The sequence below is a fragment of the Hydractinia symbiolongicarpus genome, chromosome 9 (genome assembly GCF_029227915.1).
Source record: "Hydractinia symbiolongicarpus strain clone_291-10 chromosome 9, HSymV2.1, whole genome shotgun sequence".
Taxonomy (NCBI): domain Eukaryota; kingdom Metazoa; phylum Cnidaria; class Hydrozoa; order Anthoathecata; family Hydractiniidae; genus Hydractinia; species Hydractinia symbiolongicarpus.
In genome coordinates, this window is record NC_079883.1 from 12049760 (window position 1) to 12070601 (window position 20842).

The following is a 20842-nucleotide window of genomic DNA, read 5'->3' on the forward strand; positions in this document are numbered from 1 at the left end:
GTGCTCTGTGTAGGTTACAGCATCACGAATAACATTCTCTAAGAAAACCTTCAGTACACCTCTGGTTTCCTCATAGATAAGGCCAGAGATACGTTTGACACCACCTCGTCGAGCAAGACGTCGAATAGCAGGTTTTGTGATTCCCTGAATGTTATCACGAAGAATTTTTCGGTGACGTTTAGCACCTCCTTTTCCCAATCCTTTACCTCCTTTTCCGCGTCCAGACATATTGATATAGTTGCGTACAGAACGAGTACAAAAACAACGTTTGAGTTAACAGAATTCAGACAGCTTTAAAAAGAGGCCATAAAATTACCTACTGCTCGTGGAAACACCCTAATTAACCAATAGAGTTGCGTCATTACAAAATGTTCCGAACATTTTGTACATTTTTTTAAGTAAAACTGTAGTTTTTTTAAAAATTCGTGGTCTTAATGTTTCAGTAAGGCAATAAATTTGGCATCGTTGGAATTCGCCAAACCTTCTGCTACTTACTAAAAAAAAAAAAAGTCAAAAGCTTTTGTGTATCAGAAGATACAGCCGTTTTCCCGTAGCCAAAAAACACAGATTTTATAAAAATGTTAAAGTAATGAGCGTAATGTCATTATGCAGCCAATCAGAAATTACTTTCTTAGCACCAATCAAATGGTTTGTTTTGAACCTCAGCTGTCAATCAATATGAGAAATAAAACTTTGGCGCGATAGTGCATTTTAGACCGTCTTGTGTATCCGTACTACATCGACTTCTTAAAATATGGCTCGTACAAAGCAAACTGCACGTAAATCTACTGGAGGAAAGGCTCCACGAAAACAACTCGCCACTAAAGCTGCGAGGAAAAGCGCACCAGCTACTGGAGGAGTGAAAAAACCACATCGTTACAGACCTGGTACAGTTGCTCTCAGAGAAATCAGAAGATACCAGAAGTCAACCGAGCTCTTGATCCGCAAGTTGCCTTTCCAGCGTCTTGTGCGAGAAATTGCTCAGGACTTCAAAACAGATCTGCGATTCCAGAGCACAGCCGTTATGGCTCTGCAAGAGGCTTCTGAAGCGTACCTTGTTGGCTTGTTCGAGGATACTAACTTGTGTGCCATTCACGCAAAACGAGTTACAATCATGCCTAAAGACATCCAGTTGGCAAGAAGAATTCGTGGGGAACGTGCCTAAGCATCTTACCAAACAAAAAACGGCTATTTTTATAGCCACACATCCATAAAAAATATTACGGCTAGCTTTTTATATCAAACTTTGTCCTGCTTTCTGTTTAAATTTTATGCTACATAAAAATTTTATGCTACATAAAGTTTGACAATGTTAAAAATATGAAGGGCAAGAAAAGTAAAAGCAAGAAAATAAGAAATTTAAAAACGAAAATACTTAAACTTAGGGAATCTAATCTTAAATTTACTCTTTTTTAACTGTTTAAGTGACTTAAACAAGTTTAACTTTGTACCAAGATAATGTTTTTTTGTAAATGTGTGGCTATAAAAATAGCCGTTTGTTAATGTAATAGCCAGATACACACAAATTATTTTTTTGCGGTCTTCTTTGCTGCCTTTTTGGGAGTCTTTTTGACCTTCTTTGCTGCAGGTTTTTTAGCAACAGGCTTCTTTGTGGGTTTCTTAGCTGCTGGTTTCTTAGCCGAGGCTTTCTTTGTGGCAGGCTTCTTTGCTGCTTTCTTTGGCGTGCTCTTCTTTGCTGGCTTCTTTTTTGGTGTACTTTTCTTTGCAGTAGGCTTCTTTGCCGTTGGCTTTTTTGCTGCGGCCTTTTTCTTAGGTTTTTCTTTTTTTACCTGACCTAGCTTGAATGATCCAGAAGCACCAGTGCCTTTAGTTTGAATCAAATCGCCTGATGTTACTCCTCGTTTAAGAGCCATTTTCAGATGATGATCTGAGTTTTCAGCAACTTTGTAATTTGCATGAATATATTTTGTAATAGCTTGGCGAGATGAACCACCGCGTTCCTTTAGGGTAGCGATAGCAGCCTTGATCATGTCCACATATTTAGGGTGATCAGCTGTCTTCTTTGCAGCAGGTTTCTTCTTGGGTGCGATTTTCTTTGGAGAAGCTGCTTCACTCATTTTTAATGTTTTCTTACAACAATCCAACGATAAACGATGCTTGTTATCACAGTAGAAGTATACTAAACATTACCGTGTAAATGAGATATAATTTAAGACGGTGCGAAGTATGCGGACGTAAAAGTACCACTCCCGGGAATTGATTTGGCGCGAAAACAGAAATGTGTGTTTCTGTACATCGTATAATGTCCGTTTTGGGTGCCGCGACTATGCGAAAGCATGTTAATTTTTATTTGTAGTACGACGCAATAGTCTGCAAGAGAAGCTGCTGGAGTTTGAGGTCTTCAGCATTACATCTAGTCTGTTAATTTGGGCTTCTTCCGCGCTCGTGTTAGGATTTTCATAAAGCGTTCTTTGGTTTGCGTTGCGTATGTCGGCCTACATCATCGACACGGCCTGTTTCCGGCTATTAGGAGAAATTCATATATTGGGCACTGCGTTTCGACTTTTTTATTAGACCACAGTAAAAAAATTCACTCACAGAAGTCCCTTTCTTTCATGGCTACAAACACGAAGAATTCTGTCGTAAGTAAAACGAATGCGCAAGCCAAAATGACGATGGGGCGAAGTCATAAGCATGGCCCTGTGGCCCAATGGATAAGGCATCTGACTACGAATCAGGGGATTCCAGGTTCGACTCCTGGCAGGGTCGCACTGTCGCATTTCGGCTGCATGGTCTACTGTGTAACGCGCGCGCACGTTCTGGCGTAATGCGTTGATAAACGGAATGTACGCAGACATATTGGAAAGTAATATCACGCACTTAGTATCGTCGCCTTTGTTAGCATTCATGTAAGTTACCATCCACTTGCTACAGTCGCTCTCCATCCTACGGCTAAATCAACAGCCGTGATTTTTACTATGTCGCCGTCCATCCGTACGCGGTGACAGTTGTAAGCTTTACAGTAACGTGACATGCTCCACAAGCAGTTACGGTGTGTGGACGATGCCTATCATGGCAACGCTTGTTCTTTATCGCTTCTCGGCCTAATGGCTAAGATCAAGTGTAGTATCTGTTCTTATCAGTTTAATATCTGGTAGGCCATTCTCTGAATGGTCAGTATATTAATCTGATTTTTGGCCTTGGGTCATGGAGGTGGATTCATTCACGCCGTGACCACGGGTTGCCTTGGTGTTGCACTATTACCGATGGCGGCCCACATAAGCAATAAAAGAATAATAGCAGTCCTCTTTCCGACGGCACTCTGCATAGTCTACGGCGGGAACAAAACGCGTACACTGGGGGAGAATACAGCCTATGCCCCGCGACACGGCAGTTTATAACACACTCAAGCCACAAGCATTAACAAACTTTGAAGGGTACCCTCATGCTACGGTGCAGTTCCAACTCATACTTACCTGACGGGGAAGTAAAGACTGATCAATGAGGGTTTTCTTCCAGAGTGAGGCTCTTGCATTGCACTACGCTTGGGCTGACCTCTGCGATTACTGCAAACGTCAGTAACTCGACCGTACAATTTCTGGTAGTGGGGGCCTGCGTCCGCGCTCGCCCCCTCCTTAAGTCAAAATGAATGAGCTTAGAAAAGTTGCGCGGCCAAATGTCGGTGGTGACTTAAACGCTAAGGTAAAACCTCGCTTGGCTGTTACGAAACGTGATTGCGATATAAGTCCTCGGAAGGCGGCGGAATTTTATTTTATTTGCCATTCCGTCAGGGTTATTGGATGATCGGCAATAGATCGAGTTTGTATGCATTTGAAAGCTCTTTTTTCTCGTACTATCACCTGAAAATGTCGTAGGAAAATGTCATAGGAAACACTTTCAACAACCGCCACGTTCCTTAATTGTTATAACAAGAAATATATCACAGCAAATGAAAATGAAAAGCCTACGACACCGGGAGTTCCCAGGCGGTCCCCCATCCAAGTACTATCCCGGCCCGACGATGCTTAACTTCCGTGATCAGACGAGAACGGGTGTGTTCATCGTGGTATGGCCGTAGACATTAGTAGGTGCAAATACGTGCAATTTATTTTGACGTTGTGATCAAATTTTTTTATTTAATTTCTTTGAGTTACTTAGGACAAGGCGTATGCATGGATTATCTATTACACTTTAAGGTTATAGTTTTGTGAAAAAAACAATGTTTTTTTAAAGATGTGTGGCTATAAAAATAGCCGTTGTTTTCTGAGTGTAGCGGTTTACTTCTTCTGTCCTTTGTCGTTCTTCTTTGGGAGTAAGACAGCTTGAATGTTTGGCAAAACACCACCAGCTGCAATGGTTACACCGCTCAAAAGTTTGTTTAATTCTTCATCATTACGAACAGCCAATTGTAAATGTCTTGGAATAATCCTAGCTTTTTTGTTGTCTCTTGCTGCGTTACCAGCCAACTCCAATATCTCAGCAGATAAATATTCCAAGACGGCTGCTAAGTAAACTGGTGCTCCAGATCCAATTCGGTTAGCATAGTGCCCTCTACGAAGGAATCTATGCACTCTACCGACTGGAAATTGAAGTCCAGCTCTTGAGGATCTTGTCTTGGCTTTAGCCTTAGCTTTTCCACCTTTTCCACGTCCAGACATAACTGCGATTTGATTTGTAAGTTAATACAAAAACGTACGAATATTTAACGTAAGTGTTAACGAAATAAACTTTACTCGTTTTTTCATCATAAAAATAGGATCGAAATCATGTTTTTTTAACCAATCATAATTAAGTATTAAACAAAAGATTTTTTTTTTAACCAATTAAATTGCGTATCGGCGTTTTCGGATCGAATTCGATCCGATTTTTTTACTTATAAACAAAAAGTTTTGACTTGCAGTTTAATGCTTATTTACAAGTTAAGTAGCAAAAATTTTTAACCATGTCTGACGCAGCAGCTAAAGGAGGAAAACAGGCACCTAAAGTAGCCAAGAAAGGTGAAAAAAGAGCCGGCAAAAAAGGAGGAAAGATTGGTGGAACTGGTGAAAAGAAACGCAAGAGAAAGAGAAAGGAAAGTTATGCTATTTACATCTACAATGTTTTGAAACAAGTTCACCCAGATGTCGGAGTTTCAAGCAAAGCTATGAGCATCATGAACTCATTTGTCAACGACATCTTTGAGCGCATTGCTTCCGAAGCTTCGCGTTTGGCTCTTCAAAACAAAAGGTCGACCATCTCTTCTCGTGAAATTCAAACCGCAGTACGTCTTCTCTTGCCTGGAGAACTTGCAAAACACGCAGTCAGTGAAGGAACAAAAGCCGTCACAAAATACACAAGCAGCAAGTAAACCAACGTCTACCAAACACAAACGGTCTTTTTTAAGACCACACATCTTTAAAAAAACATTTACTTGGCGTCACTACAAGTTAACCGAAGTTAATAAAACTTCTAAATAATGTGCTTAAGAACACTAGCCTACATTTAAAATACTTCCCCATGTGTGTGTGGATTAGCTTCACTTTTCATACGTATTATTAGCTGTACTTGCAGAAAAGACAAGTACATTGATCCATGTTATTGCTTACATTTAACTTAACCCAGCTTTTCACGGAAACACTCCCAGGCAAATTAACCCTACAAAGTATTTCTAAATTTTTTTTGTGTCATATATGACATAGTATCGTATAGCAATAAATGTAACTGTGACAAGACTTTACACATTGTGTAATTTGGAAGCGTGCACAAAGTAATGTTTTAAAAGATTTGTGGCTATAAAAATAGCCGTTTTTGTTGAGCAATGACAACGCTTAACCTCCGAATCCGTAAAGAGTTCTTCCTTGACGTTTTAAGGCATAAACAACATCCATAGCGGTAACGGTCTTGCGTTTAGCGTGCTCTGTGTAGGTTACAGCATCACGAATAACATTCTCTAAGAAAACCTTCAGTACACCTCTGGTTTCCTCATAGATAAGGCCAGAGATACGTTTGACACCACCTCGTCGAGCAAGACGTCGAATAGCAGGTTTTGTGATTCCCTGAATGTTATCACGAAGAATTTTTCGGTGACGTTTAGCACCTCCTTTTCCCAATCCTTTACCTCCTTTTCCGCGTCCAGACATATTGATATAGTTGCGTACAGAACGAGTACAAAAACAACGTTTGAGTTAACAGAATTCAGACAGCTTTAAAAAGAGGCCATAAAATTACCTACTGCTCGTGGAAACACCCTAATTAACCAATAGAGTTGCGTCATTACAAAATGTTCCGAACATTTTGTACATTTTTTTAAGTAAAACTGTAGTTTTTTTAAAAATTCGTGGTCTTAATGTTTCAGTAAGGCAATAAATTTGGCATCGTTGGAATTCGCCAAACCTTCTGCTACTTACTAAAAAAAAAAAAGTCAAAAGCTTTTGTGTATCAGAAGATACAGCCGTTTTCCCGTAGCCAAAAAACACAGATTTTATAAAAATGTTAAAGTAATGAGCGTAATGTCATTATGCAGCCAATCAGAAATTACTTTCTTAGCACCAATCAAATGGTTTGTTTTGAACCTTAGCTGTCAATCAATATGAGAAATAAAACTTTGGCGCGATAGTGCATTTTAGACCGTCTTGTGTATCCGTACTACATCGACTTCTTAAAATATGGCTCGTACAAAGCAAACTGCACGTAAATCTACTGGAGGAAAGGCTCCACGAAAACAACTCGCCACTAAAGCTGCGAGGAAAAGCGCACCAGCTACTGGAGGAGTGAAAAAACCACATCGTTACAGACCTGGTACAGTTGCTCTCAGAGAAATCAGAAGATACCAGAAGTCAACCGAGCTCTTGATCCGCAAGTTGCCTTTCCAGCGTCTTGTGCGAGAAATTGCTCAGGACTTCAAAACAGATCTGCGATTCCAGAGCACAGCCGTTATGGCTCTGCAAGAGGCTTCTGAAGCGTACCTTGTTGGCTTGTTCGAGGATACTAACTTGTGTGCCATTCACGCAAAACGAGTTACAATCATGCCTAAAGACATCCAGTTGGCAAGAAGAATTCGTGGGGAACGTGCCTAAGCATCTTACCAAACAAAAAACGGCTATTTTTATAGCCACACATCCATAAAAAATATTACGGCTAGCTTTTTATATCAAACTTTGTCCTGCTTTCTGTTTAAATTTTATGCTACATAAAAATTTTATGCTACATAAAGTTTGACAATGTTAAAAATATGAAGGGCAAGAAAAGTAAAAGCAAGAAAATAAGAAATTTAAAAACGAAAATACTTAAACTTAGGGAATCTAATCTTAAATTTACTCTTTTTTAACTGTTTAAGTGACTTAAACAAGTTTAACTTTGTACCAAGATAATGTTTTTTTGTAAATGTGTGGCTATAAAAATAGCCGTTTGTTAATGTAATAGCCAGATACACACAAATTATTTTTTTGCGGTCTTCTTTGCTGCCTTTTTGGGAGTCTTTTTGACCTTCTTTGCTGCAGGTTTTTTAGCAACAGGCTTCTTTGTGGGTTTCTTAGCTGCTGGTTTCTTAGCCGAGGCTTTCTTTGTGGCAGGCTTCTTTGCTGCTTTCTTTGGCGTGCTCTTCTTTGCTGGCTTCTTTTTTGGTGTACTTTTCTTTGCAGTAGGCTTCTTTGCCGTTGGCTTTTTTGCTGCGGCCTTTTTCTTAGGTTTTTCTTTTTTTACCTGACCTAGCTTGAATGATCCAGAAGCACCAGTGCCTTTAGTTTGAATCAAATCGCCTGATGTTACTCCTCGTTTAAGAGCCATTTTCAGATGATGATCTGAGTTTTCAGCAACTTTGTAATTTGCATGAATATATTTTGTAATAGCTTGGCGAGATGAACCACCGCGTTCCTTTAGGGTAGCGATAGCAGCCTTGATCATGTCCACATATTTAGGGTGATCAGCTGTCTTCTTTGCAGCAGGTTTCTTCTTGGGTGCGATTTTCTTTGGAGAAGCTGCTTCACTCATTTTTAATGTTTTCTTACAACAATCCAACGATAAACGATGCTTGTTATCACAGTAGAAGTATACTAAACATTACCGTGTAAATGAGATATAATTTAAGACGGTGCGAAGTATGCGGACGTAAAAGTACCACTCCCGGGAATTGATTTGGCGCGAAAACAGAAATGTGTGTTTCTGTACATCGTATAATGTCCGTTTTGGGAGCCGCGACTATGCGAAAGCATGTTAATTTTTATTTGTAGTACGACGCAATAGTCTGCAAGAGAAGCTGCTGGAGTTTGAGGTCTTCAGCATTACATCTAGTCTGTTAATTTGGGCTTCTTCCGCGCTCGTGTTAGGATTTTCATAAAGCGTTCTTTGGTTTGCGTTGCGTATGTCGGCCTACATCATCGACACGGCCTGTTTCCGGCTATTAGGAGCAATTCATATATTGGGCACTGCGTTTCGACTTTTTTATTAGACCACAGTAAAAAAATTCACTCACAGAAGTCCCTTTCTTTCATGGCTACAAACACGAAGAATTCTGTCGTAAGTAAAACGAATGCGCAAGCCAAAATGACGATGGGGCGAAGTCATAAGCATGGCCCTGTGGCCCAATGGATAAGGCATCTGACTACGAATCAGGGGATTCCAGGTTCGACTCCTGGCAGGGTCGCACTGTCGCATTTCGGCTGCATGGTCTACTGTGTAACGCGCGCGCACGTTCTGGCGTAATGCGTTGATAAACGGAATGTACGCAGACATATTGGAAAGTAATATCACGCACTTAGTATCGTCGCCTTTGTTAGCATTCATGTAAGTTACCATCCACTTGCTACAGTCGCTCTCCATCCTACGGCTAAATCAACAGCCGTGATTTTTACTATGTCGCCGTCCATCCGTACGCGGTGACAGTTGTAAGCTTTACAGTAACGTGACATGCTCCACAAGCAGTTACGGTGTGTGGACGATGCCTATCATGGCAACGCTTGTTCTTTATCGCTTCTCGGCCTAATGGCTAAGATCAAGTGTAGTATCTGTTCTTATCAGTTTAATATCTGGTAGGCCATTCTCTGAATGGTCAGTATATTAATCTGATTTTTGGCCTTGGGTCATGGAGGTGGATTCATTCACGCCGTGACCACGGGTTGCCTTGGTGTTGCACTATTACCGATGGCGGCCCACATAAGCAATAAAAGAATAATAGCAGTCCTCTTTCCGACGGCACTCTGCATAGTCTACGGCGGGAACAAAACGCGTACACTGGGGGAGAATACAGCCTATGCCCCGCGACACGGCAGTTTATAACACACTCAAGCCACAAGCATTAACAAACTTTGAAGGGTACCCTCATGCTACGGTGCAGTTCCAACTCATACTTACCTGACGGGGAAGTAAAGACTGATCAATGAGGGTTTTCTTCCAGAGTGAGGCTCTTGCATTGCACTACGCTTGGGCTGACCTCTGCGATTACTGCAAACGTCAGTAACTCGACCGTACAATTTCTGGTAGTGGGGGCCTGCGTCCGCGCTCGCCCCCTCCTTAAGTCAAAATGAATGAGCTTAGAAAAGTTGCGCGGCCAAATGTCGGTGGTGACTTAAACGCTAAGGTAAAACCTCGCTTGGCTGTTACGAAACGTGATTGCGATATAAGTCCTCGGAAGGCGGCGGAATTTTCTTTTATTTGCCATTCCGTCAGGGTTATTGGATGATCGGCAATAGATCGAGTTTGTATGCATTTGAAAGCTCTTTTTTCTCGTACTATCACCTGAAAATGTCGTAGGAAAATGTCATAGGAAACACTTTCAACAACCGCCACGTTCCTTAATTGTTATAACAAGAAATATATCACAGCAAATGAAAATGAAAAGCCTACGACACCGGGAGTTCCCAGGCGGTCCCCCATCCAAGTACTATCCCGGCCCGACGATGCTTAACTTCCGTGATCAGACGAGAACGGGTGTGTTCATCGTGGTATGGCCGTAGACATTAGTAGGTGCAAATACGTGCAATTTATTTTGACGTTGTGATCAAATTTTTTTATTTAATTTCTTTGAGTTACTTAGGACAAGGCGTATGCATGGATTATCTATTAGACTTTAAGGTTATAGTTTTGTGAAAAAACAATGTTTTTTTAAAGATGTGTGGCTATAAAAATAGCCGTTGTTTTCTGAGTGTAGCGGTTTACTTCTTCTGTCCTTTGTCGTTCTTCTTTGGGAGTAAGACAGCTTGAATGTTTGGCAAAACACCACCAGCTGCAATGGTTACACCGCTCAAAAGTTTGTTTAATTCTTCATCATTACGAACAGCCAATTGTAAATGTCTTGGAATAATCCTAGCTTTTTTGTTGTCTCTTGCTGCGTTACCAGCCAACTCCAATATCTCAGCAGATAAATATTCCAAGACGGCTGCTAAGTAAACTGGTGCTCCAGATCCAATTCGGTTAGCATAGTGCCCTCTACGAAGGAATCTATGCACTCTACCGACTGGAAATTGAAGTCCAGCTCTTGAGGATCTTGTCTTGGCTTTAGCCTTAGCTTTTCCACCTTTTCCACGTCCAGACATAACTGCGATTTGATTTGTAAGTTAATACAAAAACGTACGAATATTTAACGTAAGTGTTAACGAAATAAACTTTACTCGTTTTTTCATCATAAAAATAGGATCGAAATCATGTTTTTTTAACCAATCATAATTAAGTATTAAACAAAAGATTTTTTTTTTAACCAATTAAATTGCGTATCGGCGTTTTCGGATCGAATTCGATCCGATTTTTTTACTTATAAACAAAAAGTTTTGACTTGCAGTTTAATGCTTATTTACAAGTTAAGTAGCAAAAATTTTTAACCATGTCTGACGCAGCAGCTAAAGGAGGAAAACAGGCACCTAAAGTAGCCAAGAAAGGTGAAAAAAGAGCCGGCAAAAAAGGAGGAAAGATTGGTGGAACTGGTGAAAAGAAACGCAAGAGAAAGAGAAAGGAAAGTTATGCTATTTACATCTACAATGTTTTGAAACAAGTTCACCCAGATGTCGGAGTTTCAAGCAAAGCTATGAGCATCATGAACTCATTTGTCAACGACATCTTTGAGCGCATTGCTTCCGAAGCTTCGCGTTTGGCTCTTCAAAACAAAAAGTCGACCATCTCTTCTCGTGAAATTCAAACCGCAGTACGTCTTCTCTTGCCTGGAGAACTTGCAAAACACGCAGTCAGTGAAGGAACAAAAGCCGTCACAAAATACACAAGCAGCAAGTAAACCAACGTCTACCAAACACAAACGGTCTTTTTTAAGACCACACATCTTTAAAAAAACATTTACTTGGCGTCACTACAAGTTAACCGAAGTTAATAAAACTTCTAAATAATGTGCTTAAGAACACTAGCCTACATTTAAAATACTTCCCCATGTGTGTGTGGATTAGCTTCACTTTTCATACGTATTATTAGCTGTACTTGCAGAAAAGACAAGTACATTGATCCATGTTATTGCTTACATTTAACTTAACCCAGCTTTTCACGGAAACACTCCCAGGCAAATTAACCCTACAAAGTATTTCTAAATTTTTTTTGTGTCATATATGACATAGTATCGTATAGCAATAAATGTAACTGTGACAAGACTTTACACATTGTGTAATTTGGAAGCGTGCACAAAGTAATGTTTTAAAAGATTTGTGGCTATAAAAATAGCCGTTTTTGTTGAGCAATGACAACGCTTAACCTCCGAATCCGTAAAGAGTTCTTCCTTGACGTTTTAAGGCATAAACAACATCCATAGCGGTAACGGTCTTGCGTTTAGCGTGCTCTGTGTAGGTTACAGCATCACGAATAACATTCTCTAAGAAAACCTTCAGTACACCTCTGGTTTCCTCATAGATAAGGCCAGAGATACGTTTGACACCACCTCGTCGAGCAAGACGTCGAATAGCAGGTTTTGTGATTCCCTGAATGTTATCACGAAGAATTTTTCGGTGACGTTTAGCACCTCCTTTTCCCAATCCTTTACCTCCTTTTCCGCGTCCAGACATATTGATATAGTTGCGTACAGAACGAGTACAAAAACAACGTTTGAGTTAACAGAATTCAGACAGCTTTAAAAAGAGGCCATAAAATTACCTACTGCTCGTGGAAACACCCTAATTAACCAATAGAGTTGCGTCATTACAAAATGTTCCGAACATTTTGTACATTTTTTTAAGTAAAACTGTAGTTTTTTTAAAAATTCGTGGTCTTAATGTTTCAGTAAGGCAATAAATTTGGCATCGTTGGAATTCGCCAAACCTTCTGCTACTTACTAAAAAAAAAAAAAGTCAAAAGCTTTTGTGTATCAGAAGATACAGCCGTTTTCCCGTAGCCAAAAAACACAGATTTTATAAAAATGTTAAAGTAATGAGCGTAATGTCATTATGCAGCCAATCAGAAATTACTTTCTTAGCACCAATCAAATGGTTTGTTTTGAACCTCAGCTGTCAATCAATATGAGAAATAAAACTTTGGCGCGATAGTGCATTTTAGACCGTCTTGTGTATCCGTACTACATCGACTTCTTAAAATATGGCTCGTACAAAGCAAACTGCACGTAAATCTACTGGAGGAAAGGCTCCACGAAAACAACTCGCCACTAAAGCTGCGAGGAAAAGCGCACCAGCTACTGGAGGAGTGAAAAAACCACATCATTACAGACCTGGTACAGTTGCTCTCAGAGAAATCAGAAGATACCAGAAGTCAACCGAGCTCTTGATCCGCAAGTTGCCTTTCCAGCGTCTTGTGCGAGAAATTGCTCAGGACTTCAAAACAGATCTGCGATTCCAGAGCACAGCCGTTATGGCTCTGCAAGAGGCTTCTGAAGCGTACCTTGTTGGCTTGTTCGAGGATACTAACTTGTGTGCCATTCACGCAAAACGAGTTACAATCATGCCTAAAGACATCCAGTTGGCAAGAAGAATTCGTGGGGAACGTGCCTAAGCATCTTACCAAACAAAAAACGGCTATTTTTATAGCCACACATCCATAAAAAATATTACGGCTAGCTTTTTATATCAAACTTTGTCCTGCTTTCTGTTTAAATTTTATGCTACATAAAAATTTTATGCTACATAAAGTTTGACAATGTTAAAAATATGAAGGGCAAGAAAAGTAAAAGCAAGAAAATAAGAAATTTAAAAACGAAAATACTTAAACTTAGGGAATCTAATCTTAAATTTACTCTTTTTTAACTGTTTAAGTGACTTAAACAAGTTTAACTTTGTACCAAGATAATGTTTTTTTGTAAATGTGTGGCTATAAAAATAGCCGTTTGTTAATGTAATAGCCAGATACACACAAATTATTTTTTTGCGGTCTTCTTTGCTGCCTTTTTGGGAGTCTTTTTGACCTTCTTTGCTGCAGGTTTTTTAGCAACAGGCTTCTTTGTGGGTTTCTTAGCTGCTGGTTTCTTAGCCGAGGCTTTCTTTGTGGCAGGCTTCTTTGCTGCTTTCTTTGGCGTGCTCTTCTTTGCTGGCTTCTTTTTTGGTGTACTTTTCTTTGCAGTAGGCTTCTTTGCCGTTGGCTTTTTTGCTGCGGCCTTTTTCTTAGGTTTTTCTTTTTTTACCTGACCTAGCTTGAATGATCCAGAAGCACCAGTGCCTTTAGTTTGAATCAAATCGCCTGATGTTACTCCTCGTTTAAGAGCCATTTTCAGATGATGATCTGAGTTTTCAGCAACTTTGTAATTTGCATGAATATATTTTGTAATAGCTTGGCGAGATGAACCACCGCGTTCCTTTAGGGTAGCGATAGCAGCCTTGATCATGTCCACATATTTAGGGTGATCAGCTGTCTTCTTTGCAGCAGGTTTCTTCTTGGGTGCGATTTTCTTTGGAGAAGCTGCTTCACTCATTTTTAATGTTTTCTTACAACAATCCAACGATAAACGATGCTTGTTATCACAGTAGAAGTATACTAAACATTACCGTGTAAATGAGATATAATTTAAGACGGTGCGAAGTATGCGGACGTAAAAGTACCACTCCCGGGAATTGATTTGGCGCGAAAACAGAAATGTGTGTTTCTGTACATCGTATAATGTCCGTTTTGGGTGCCGCGACTATGCGAAAGCATGTTAATTTTTATTTGTAGTACGACGCAATAGTCTGCAAGAGAAGCTGCTGGAGTTTGAGGTCTTCAGCATTACATCTAGTCTGTTAATTTGGGCTTCTTCCGCGCTCGTGTTAGGATTTTCATAAAGCGTTCTTTGGTTTGCGTTGCGTATGTCGGCCTACATCATCGACACGGCCTGTTTCCGGCTATTAGGAGCAATTCATATATTGGGCACTGCGTTTCGACTTTTTTATTAGACCACAGTAAAAAAATTCACTCACAGAAGTCCCTTTCTTTCATGGCTACAAACACGAAGAATTCTGTCGTAAGTAAAACGAATGCGCAAGCCAAAATGACGATGGGGCGAAGTCATAAGCATGGCCCTGTGGCCCAATGGATAAGGCATCTGACTACGAATCAGGGGATTCCAGGTTCGACTCCTGGCAGGGTCGCACTGTCGCATTTCGGCTGCATGGTCTACTGTGTAACGCGCGCGCACGTTCTGGCGTAATGCGTTGATAAACGGAATGTACGCAGACATATTGGAAAGTAATATCACGCACTTAGTATCGTCGCCTTTGTTAGCATTCATGTAAGTTACCATCCACTTGCTACAGTCGCTCTCCATCCTACGGCTAAATCAACAGCCGTGATTTTTACTATGTCGCCGTCCATCCGTACGCGGTGACAGTTGTAAGCTTTACAGTAACGTGACATGCTCCACAAGCAGTTACGGTGTGTGGACGATGCCTATCATGGCAACGCTTGTTCTTTATCGCTTCTCGGCCTAATGGCTAAGATCAAGTGTAGTATCTGTTCTTATCAGTTTAATATCTGGTAGGCCATTCTCTGAATGGTCAGTATATTAATCTGATTTTTGGCCTTGGGTCATGGAGGTGGATTCATTCACGCCGTGACCACGGGTTGCCTTGGTGTTGCACTATTACCGATGGCGGCCCACATAAGCAATAAAAGAATAATAGCAGTCCTCTTTCCGACGGCACTCTGCATAGTCTACGGCGGGAACAAAACGCGTACACTGGGGGAGAATACAGCCTATGCCCCGCGACACGGCAGTTTATAACACACTCAAGCCACAAGCATTAACAAACTTTGAAGGGTACCCTCATGCTACGGTGCAGTTCCAACTCATACTTACCTGACGGGGAAGTAAAGACTGATCAATGAGGGTTTTCTTCCAGAGTGAGGCTCTTGCATTGCACTACGCTTGGGCTGACCTCTGCGATTACTGCAAACGTCAGTAACTCGACCGTACAATTTCTGGTAGTGGGGGCCTGCGTCCGCGCTCGCCCCCTCCTTAAGTCAAAATGAATGAGCTTAGAAAAGTTGCGCGGCCAAATGTCGGTGGTGACTTAAACGCTAAGGTAAAACCTCGCTTGGCTGTTACGAAACGTGATTGCGATATAAGTCCTCGGAAGGCGGCGGAATTTTATTTTATTTGCCATTCCGTCAGGGTTATTGGATGATCGGCAATAGATCGAGTTTGTATGCATTTGAAAGCTCTTTTTTCTCGTACTATCACCTGAAAATGTCGTAGGAAAATGTCATAGGAAACACTTTCAACAACCGCCACGTTCCTTAATTGTTATAACAAGAAATATATCACAGCAAATGAAAATGAAAAGCCTACGACACCGGGAGTTCCCAGGCGGTCCCCCATCCAAGTACTATCCCGGCCCGACGATGCTTAACTTCCGTGATCAGACGAGAACGGGTGTGTTCATCGTGGTATGGCCGTAGACATTAGTAGGTGCAAATACGTGCAATTTATTTTGACGTTGTGATCAAATTTTTTTATTTAATTTCTTTGAGTTACTTAGGACAAGGCGTATGCATGGATTATCTATTAGACTTTAAGGTTATAGTTTTGTGAAAAAAACAATGTTTTTTTAAAGATGTGTGGCTATAAAAATAGCCGTTGTTTTCTGAGTGTAGCGGTTTACTTCTTCTGTCCTTTGTCGTTCTTCTTTGGGAGTAAGACAGCTTGAATGTTTGGCAAAACACCACCAGCTGCAATGGTTACACCGCTCAAAAGTTTGTTTAATTCTTCATCATTACGAACAGCCAATTGTAAATGTCTTGGAATAATCCTAGCTTTTTTGTTGTCTCTTGCTGCGTTACCAGCCAACTCCAATATCTCAGCAGATAAATATTCCAAGACGGCTGCTAAGTAAACTGGTGCTCCAGATCCAATTCGGTTAGCATAGTGCCCTCTACGAAGGAATCTATGCACTCTACCGACTGGAAATTGAAGTCCAGCTCTTGAGGATCTTGTCTTGGCTTTAGCCTTAGCTTTTCCACCTTTTCCACGTCCAGACATAACTGCGATTTGATTTGTAAGTTAATACAAAAACGTACGAATATTTAACGTAAGTGTTAACGAAATAAACTTTACTCGTTTTTTCATCATAAAAATAGGATCGAAATCATGTTTTTTTAACCAATCATAATTAAGTATTAAACAAAAGATTTTTTTTTTAACCAATTAAATTGCGTATCGGCGTTTTCGGATCGAATTCGATCCGATTTTTTTACTTATAAACAAAAAGTTTTGACTTGCAGTTTAATGCTTATTTACAAGTTAAGTAGCAAAAATTTTTAACCATGTCTGATGCAGCAGCTAAAGGAGGAAAACAGGCACCTAAAGTAGCCAAGAAAGGTGAAAAAAGAGCCGGCAAAAAAGGAGGAAAGATTGGTGGAACTGGTGAAAAGAAACGCAAGAGAAAGAGAAAGGAAAGTTATGCTATTTACATCTACAATGTTTTGAAACAAGTTCACCCAGATGTCGGAGTTTCAAGCAAAGCTATGAGCATCATGAACTCATTTGTCAACGACATCTTTGAGCGCATTGCTTCCGAAGCTTCGCGTTTGGCTCTTCAAAACAAAAAGTCGACCATCTCTTCTCGTGAAATTCAAACCGCAGTACGTCTTCTCTTGCCTGGAGAACTTGCAAAACACGCAGTCAGTGAAGGAACAAAAGCCGTCACAAAATACACAAGCAGCAAGTAAACCAACGTCTACCAAACACAAACGGTCTTTTTTAAGACCACACATCTTTAAAAAAACATTTACTTGGCGTCACTACAAGTTAACCGAAGTTAATAAAACTTCTAAATAATGTGCTTAAGAACACTAGCCTACATTTAAAATACTTCCCCATGTGTGTGTGGATTAGCTTCACTTTTCATACGTATTATTAGCTGTACTTGCAGAAAAGACAAGTACATTGATCCATGTTATTGCTTACATTTAACTTAACCCAGCTTTTCACGGAAACACTCCCAGGCAAATTAACCCTACAAAGTATTTCTAAATTTTTTTTGTGTCATATATGACATAGTATCGTATAGCAATAAATGTAACTGTGACAAGACTTTACACATTGTGTAATTTGGAAGCGTGCACAAAGTAATGTTTTAAAAGATTTGTGGCTATAAAAATAGCCGTTTTTGTTGAGCAATGACAACGCTTAACCTCCGAATCCGTAAAGAGTTCTTCCTTGACGTTTTAAGGCATAAACAACATCCATAGCGGTAACGGTCTTGCGTTTAGCGTGCTCTGTGTAGGTTACAGCATCACGAATAACATTCTCTAAGAAAACCTTCAGTACACCTCTGGTTTCCTCATAGATAAGGCCAGAGATACGTTTGACACCACCTCGTCGAGCAAGACGTCGAATAGCAGGTTTTGTGATTCCCTGAATGTTATCACGAAGAATTTTTCGGTGACGTTTAGCACCTCCTTTTCCCAATCCTTTACCTCCTTTTCCGCGTCCAGACATATTGATATAGTTGCGTACAGAACGAGTACAAAAACAACGTTTGAGTTAACAGAATTCAGACAGCTTTAAAAAGAGGCCATAAAATTACCTACTGCTCGTGGAAACACCCTAATTAACCAATAGAGTTGCGTCATTACAAAATGTTCCGAACATTTTGTACATTTTTTTAAGTAAAACTGTAGTTTTTTTAAAAATTCGTGGTCTTAATGTTTCAGTAAGGCAATAAATTTGGCATCGTTGGAATTCGCCAAACCTTCTGCTACTTACTAAAAAAAAAAAAAGTCAAAAGCTTTTGTGTATCAGAAGATACAGCCGTTTTCCCGTAGCCAAAAAACACAGATTTTATAAAAATGTTAAAGTAATGAGCGTAATGTCATTATGCAGCCAATCAGAAATTACTTTCTTAGCACCAATCAAATGGTTTGTTTTGAACCTTAGCTGTCAATCAATATGAGAAATAAAACTTTGGCGCGATAGTGCATTTTAGACCGTCTTGTGTATCCGTACTACATCGACTTCTTAAAATATGGCTCGTACAAAGCAAACTGCACGTAAATCTACTGGAGGAAAGGCTCCACGAAAACAACTCGCCACTAAAGCTGCGAGGAAAAGCGCACCAGCTACTGGAGGAGTGAAAAAACCACATCGTTACAGACCTGGTACAGTTGCTCTCAGAGAAATCAGAAGATACCAGAAGTCAACCGAGCTCTTGATCCGCAAGTTGCCTCTCCAGCGTCTTGTGCGAGAAATTGCTCAGGACTTCAAAACAGATCTGCGATTCCAGAGCACAGCCGTTATGGCTCTGCAAGAGGCTTCTGAAGCGTACCTTGTTGGCTTGTTCGAGGATACTAACTTGTGTGCCATTCACGCAAAACGAGTTACAATCATGCCTAAAGACATCCAGTTGGCAAGAAGAATTCGTGGGGAACGTGCCTAAGCATCTTACCAAACAAAAAACGGCTATTTTTATAGCCACACATCCATAAAAAATATTACGGCTAGCTTTTTATATCAAACTTTGTCCTGCTTTCTGTTTAAATTTTATGCTACATAAAAATTTTATGCTACATAAAGTTTGACAATGTTAAAAATATGAAGGGCAAGAAAAGTAAAAGCAAGAAAATAAGAAATTTAAAAACGAAAATACTTAAACTTAGGGAATCTAATCTTAAATTTACTCTTTTTTAACTGTTTAAGTGACTTAAACAAGTTTAACTTTGTACCAAGATAATGTTTTTTTGTAAATGTGTGGCTATAAAAATAGCCGTTTGTTAATGTAATAGCCAGATACACACAAATTATTTTTTTGCGGTCTTCTTTGCTGCCTTTTTGGGAGTCTTTTTGACCTTCTTTGCTGCAGGTTTTTTAGCAACAGGCTTCTTTGTGGGTTTCTTAGCTGCTGGTTTCTTAGCCGAGGCTTTCTTTGTGGCAGGCTTCTTTGCTGCTTTCTTTGGCGTGCTCTTCTTTGCTGGCTTCTTTTTTGGTGTACTTTTCTTTGCAGTAGGCTTCTTTGCCGTTGGCTTTTTTGCTGCGGCCTTTTTCTTAGGTTTTTCTTTTTTTACCTGACCTAGCTTGAATGATCCAGAAGCACCAGTGCCTTTAGTTTGAATCAAATCGCCTGATGTTACTCCTCGTTTAAGAGCCATTTTCAGATGATGATCTGAGTTTTCAGCAACTTTGTAATTTGCATGAATATATTTTGTAATAGCTTGGCGAGATGAACCACCGCGTTCCTTTAGGGTAGCGATAGCAGCCTTGATCATGTCCACATATTTAGGGTGATCAGCTGTTTTCTTTGCAGCAGGTTTCTTCTTGGGTGCGATTTTCTTTGGAGAAGCTGCTTCACTCATTTTTAATGTTTTCTTACAACAATCCAACGATAAACGATGCTTGTTATCACAGTAGAAGTATACTAAACATTACCGTGTAAATGAGATATAATTTAAGACGGTGCGAAGTATGCGGACGTAAAAGTACCACTCCCGGGAATTGATTTGGCGCGAAAACAGAAATGTGTGTTTCTGTACATCGTATAATGTCCGTTTTGGGTGCCGCGACTATGCGAAAGCATGTTAATTTTTATTTGTAGTACGACGCAATAGTCTGCAAGAGAAGCTGCTGGAGTTTGAGGTCTTCAGCATTACATCTAGTCTGTTAATTTGGGCTTCTTCCGCGCTCGTGTTAGGATTTTCATAAAGCGTTCTTTGGTTTGCGTTGCGTATGTCGGCCTACATCATCGACACGGCCTGTTTCCGGCTATTAGGAGCAATTCATATATTGGGCACTGCGTTTCGACTTTTTTATTAGACCACAGTAAAAAAATTCACTCACAGAAGTCCCTTTCTTTCATGGCTACAAACACGAAGAATTCTGTCGTAAGTAAAACGAATGCGCAAGCCAAAATGACGATGGGGCGAAGTCATAAGCATGGCCCTGTGGCCCAATGGATAAGGCATCTGACTACGAATCAGGGGATTCCAGGTTCGACTCCTGGCAGGGTCGCACTGTCGCATTTCGGCTGCATGGTCTACTGTGTAACGCGCGCGCACGTTCTGGCGTAATGCGTTGATAAACGGAATGTACGCAGACATATTGGAAAGTAATATCACGCACTTAGTATCGTCGCCTTTGTTAGCATTCATGTAAGTTACCATCCACTTGCTACAGTCGCTCTCCATCCTACGGCTAAATCAACAGCCGTGATTTTTACTATGTCGCCGTCCATCCGTACGCGGTGACAGTTGTAAGCTTTACAGTAACGTGACATGCTCCACAAGCAGTTACGGTGTGTGGACGATGCCTATCATGGCAACGCTTGTTCTTTATCGCTTCTCGGCCTAATGGCTAAGATCAAGTGTAGTATCTGTTCTTATCAGTTTAATATCTGGTAGGCCATTCTCTGAATGGTCAGTATATTAATCTGATTTTTGGCCTTGGGTCATGGAGGTGGATTCATTCACGCCGTGACCACGGGTTGCCTTGGTGTTGCACTATTACCGATGGCGGCCCACATAAGCAATAAAAGAATAATAGCAGTCCTCTTTCCGACGGCACTCTGCA

At 40.4% G+C, this 20842-nt stretch overlaps 1 protein-coding gene and 14 non-coding genes across 15 annotated transcripts; 12 read left to right on the plus strand and 3 right to left on the minus strand.

Moving 5' to 3' along the window:
• The first annotated feature begins 2657 nt into the window (after positions 1 to 2657).
• Positions 2658 to 2730, plus strand: Trnar-acg (transfer RNA arginine (anticodon ACG)). The gene has a single exon. It is a non-coding gene; the product is annotated as a tRNA-Arg (tRNA).
• Positions 2731 to 3052: 322 nt separating this feature from the next.
• Positions 3053 to 3244, plus strand: LOC130661438 (U2 spliceosomal RNA). Its single transcript, XR_008988631.1, has one exon. It is a non-coding gene; the product is annotated as a U2 spliceosomal RNA (small nuclear RNA).
• Positions 3245 to 3429: 185 nt separating this feature from the next.
• LOC130660393 (U1 spliceosomal RNA) lies at positions 3430 to 3594 on the plus strand. The gene has a single exon (XR_008987593.1). It is a non-coding gene; the product is annotated as a U1 spliceosomal RNA (small nuclear RNA).
• A 328-nt stretch (positions 3595 to 3922) lies between these two features.
• On the minus strand, positions 3923 to 4041 carry LOC130658444 (5S ribosomal RNA). Its single transcript, XR_008985658.1, has one exon. It is a non-coding gene; the product is annotated as a 5S ribosomal RNA (ribosomal RNA).
• A 733-nt stretch (positions 4042 to 4774) lies between these two features.
• On the plus strand, positions 4775 to 5319 carry LOC130657180 (histone H2B, gonadal-like). The gene has a single exon (XM_057460148.1). It carries the CDS (start codon positions 4904 to 4906, stop codon positions 5306 to 5308), a length of 405 nt encoding a protein of 134 aa, XP_057316131.1. The 5' UTR covers positions 4775 to 4903; the 3' UTR covers positions 5309 to 5319.
• Positions 5320 to 8508: 3189 nt separating this feature from the next.
• Positions 8509 to 8581, plus strand: Trnar-acg (transfer RNA arginine (anticodon ACG)). Its single transcript has one exon. It is a non-coding gene; the product is annotated as a tRNA-Arg (tRNA).
• Positions 8582 to 8903: 322 nt separating this feature from the next.
• Positions 8904 to 9095, plus strand: LOC130661440 (U2 spliceosomal RNA). The gene has a single exon (XR_008988632.1). It is a non-coding gene; the product is annotated as a U2 spliceosomal RNA (small nuclear RNA).
• A 185-nt stretch (positions 9096 to 9280) lies between these two features.
• LOC130660394 (U1 spliceosomal RNA) lies at positions 9281 to 9445 on the plus strand. Its single transcript, XR_008987594.1, has one exon. It is a non-coding gene; the product is annotated as a U1 spliceosomal RNA (small nuclear RNA).
• A 328-nt stretch (positions 9446 to 9773) lies between these two features.
• Positions 9774 to 9892, minus strand: LOC130658445 (5S ribosomal RNA). Its single transcript, XR_008985659.1, has one exon. It is a non-coding gene; the product is annotated as a 5S ribosomal RNA (ribosomal RNA).
• A 4467-nt stretch (positions 9893 to 14359) lies between these two features.
• Trnar-acg (transfer RNA arginine (anticodon ACG)) lies at positions 14360 to 14432 on the plus strand. The gene has a single exon. It is a non-coding gene; the product is annotated as a tRNA-Arg (tRNA).
• Positions 14433 to 14754: 322 nt separating this feature from the next.
• Positions 14755 to 14946, plus strand: LOC130661441 (U2 spliceosomal RNA). Its single transcript, XR_008988633.1, has one exon. It is a non-coding gene; the product is annotated as a U2 spliceosomal RNA (small nuclear RNA).
• Positions 14947 to 15131: 185 nt separating this feature from the next.
• Positions 15132 to 15296, plus strand: LOC130660395 (U1 spliceosomal RNA). The gene has a single exon (XR_008987595.1). It is a non-coding gene; the product is annotated as a U1 spliceosomal RNA (small nuclear RNA).
• A 328-nt stretch (positions 15297 to 15624) lies between these two features.
• On the minus strand, positions 15625 to 15743 carry LOC130658446 (5S ribosomal RNA). Its single transcript, XR_008985660.1, has one exon. It is a non-coding gene; the product is annotated as a 5S ribosomal RNA (ribosomal RNA).
• Positions 15744 to 20211: 4468 nt separating this feature from the next.
• Trnar-acg (transfer RNA arginine (anticodon ACG)) lies at positions 20212 to 20284 on the plus strand. The gene has a single exon. It is a non-coding gene; the product is annotated as a tRNA-Arg (tRNA).
• Positions 20285 to 20606: 322 nt separating this feature from the next.
• LOC130661442 (U2 spliceosomal RNA) lies at positions 20607 to 20798 on the plus strand. Its single transcript, XR_008988634.1, has one exon. It is a non-coding gene; the product is annotated as a U2 spliceosomal RNA (small nuclear RNA).
• Positions 20799 to 20842: the final 44 nt, after the last annotated feature.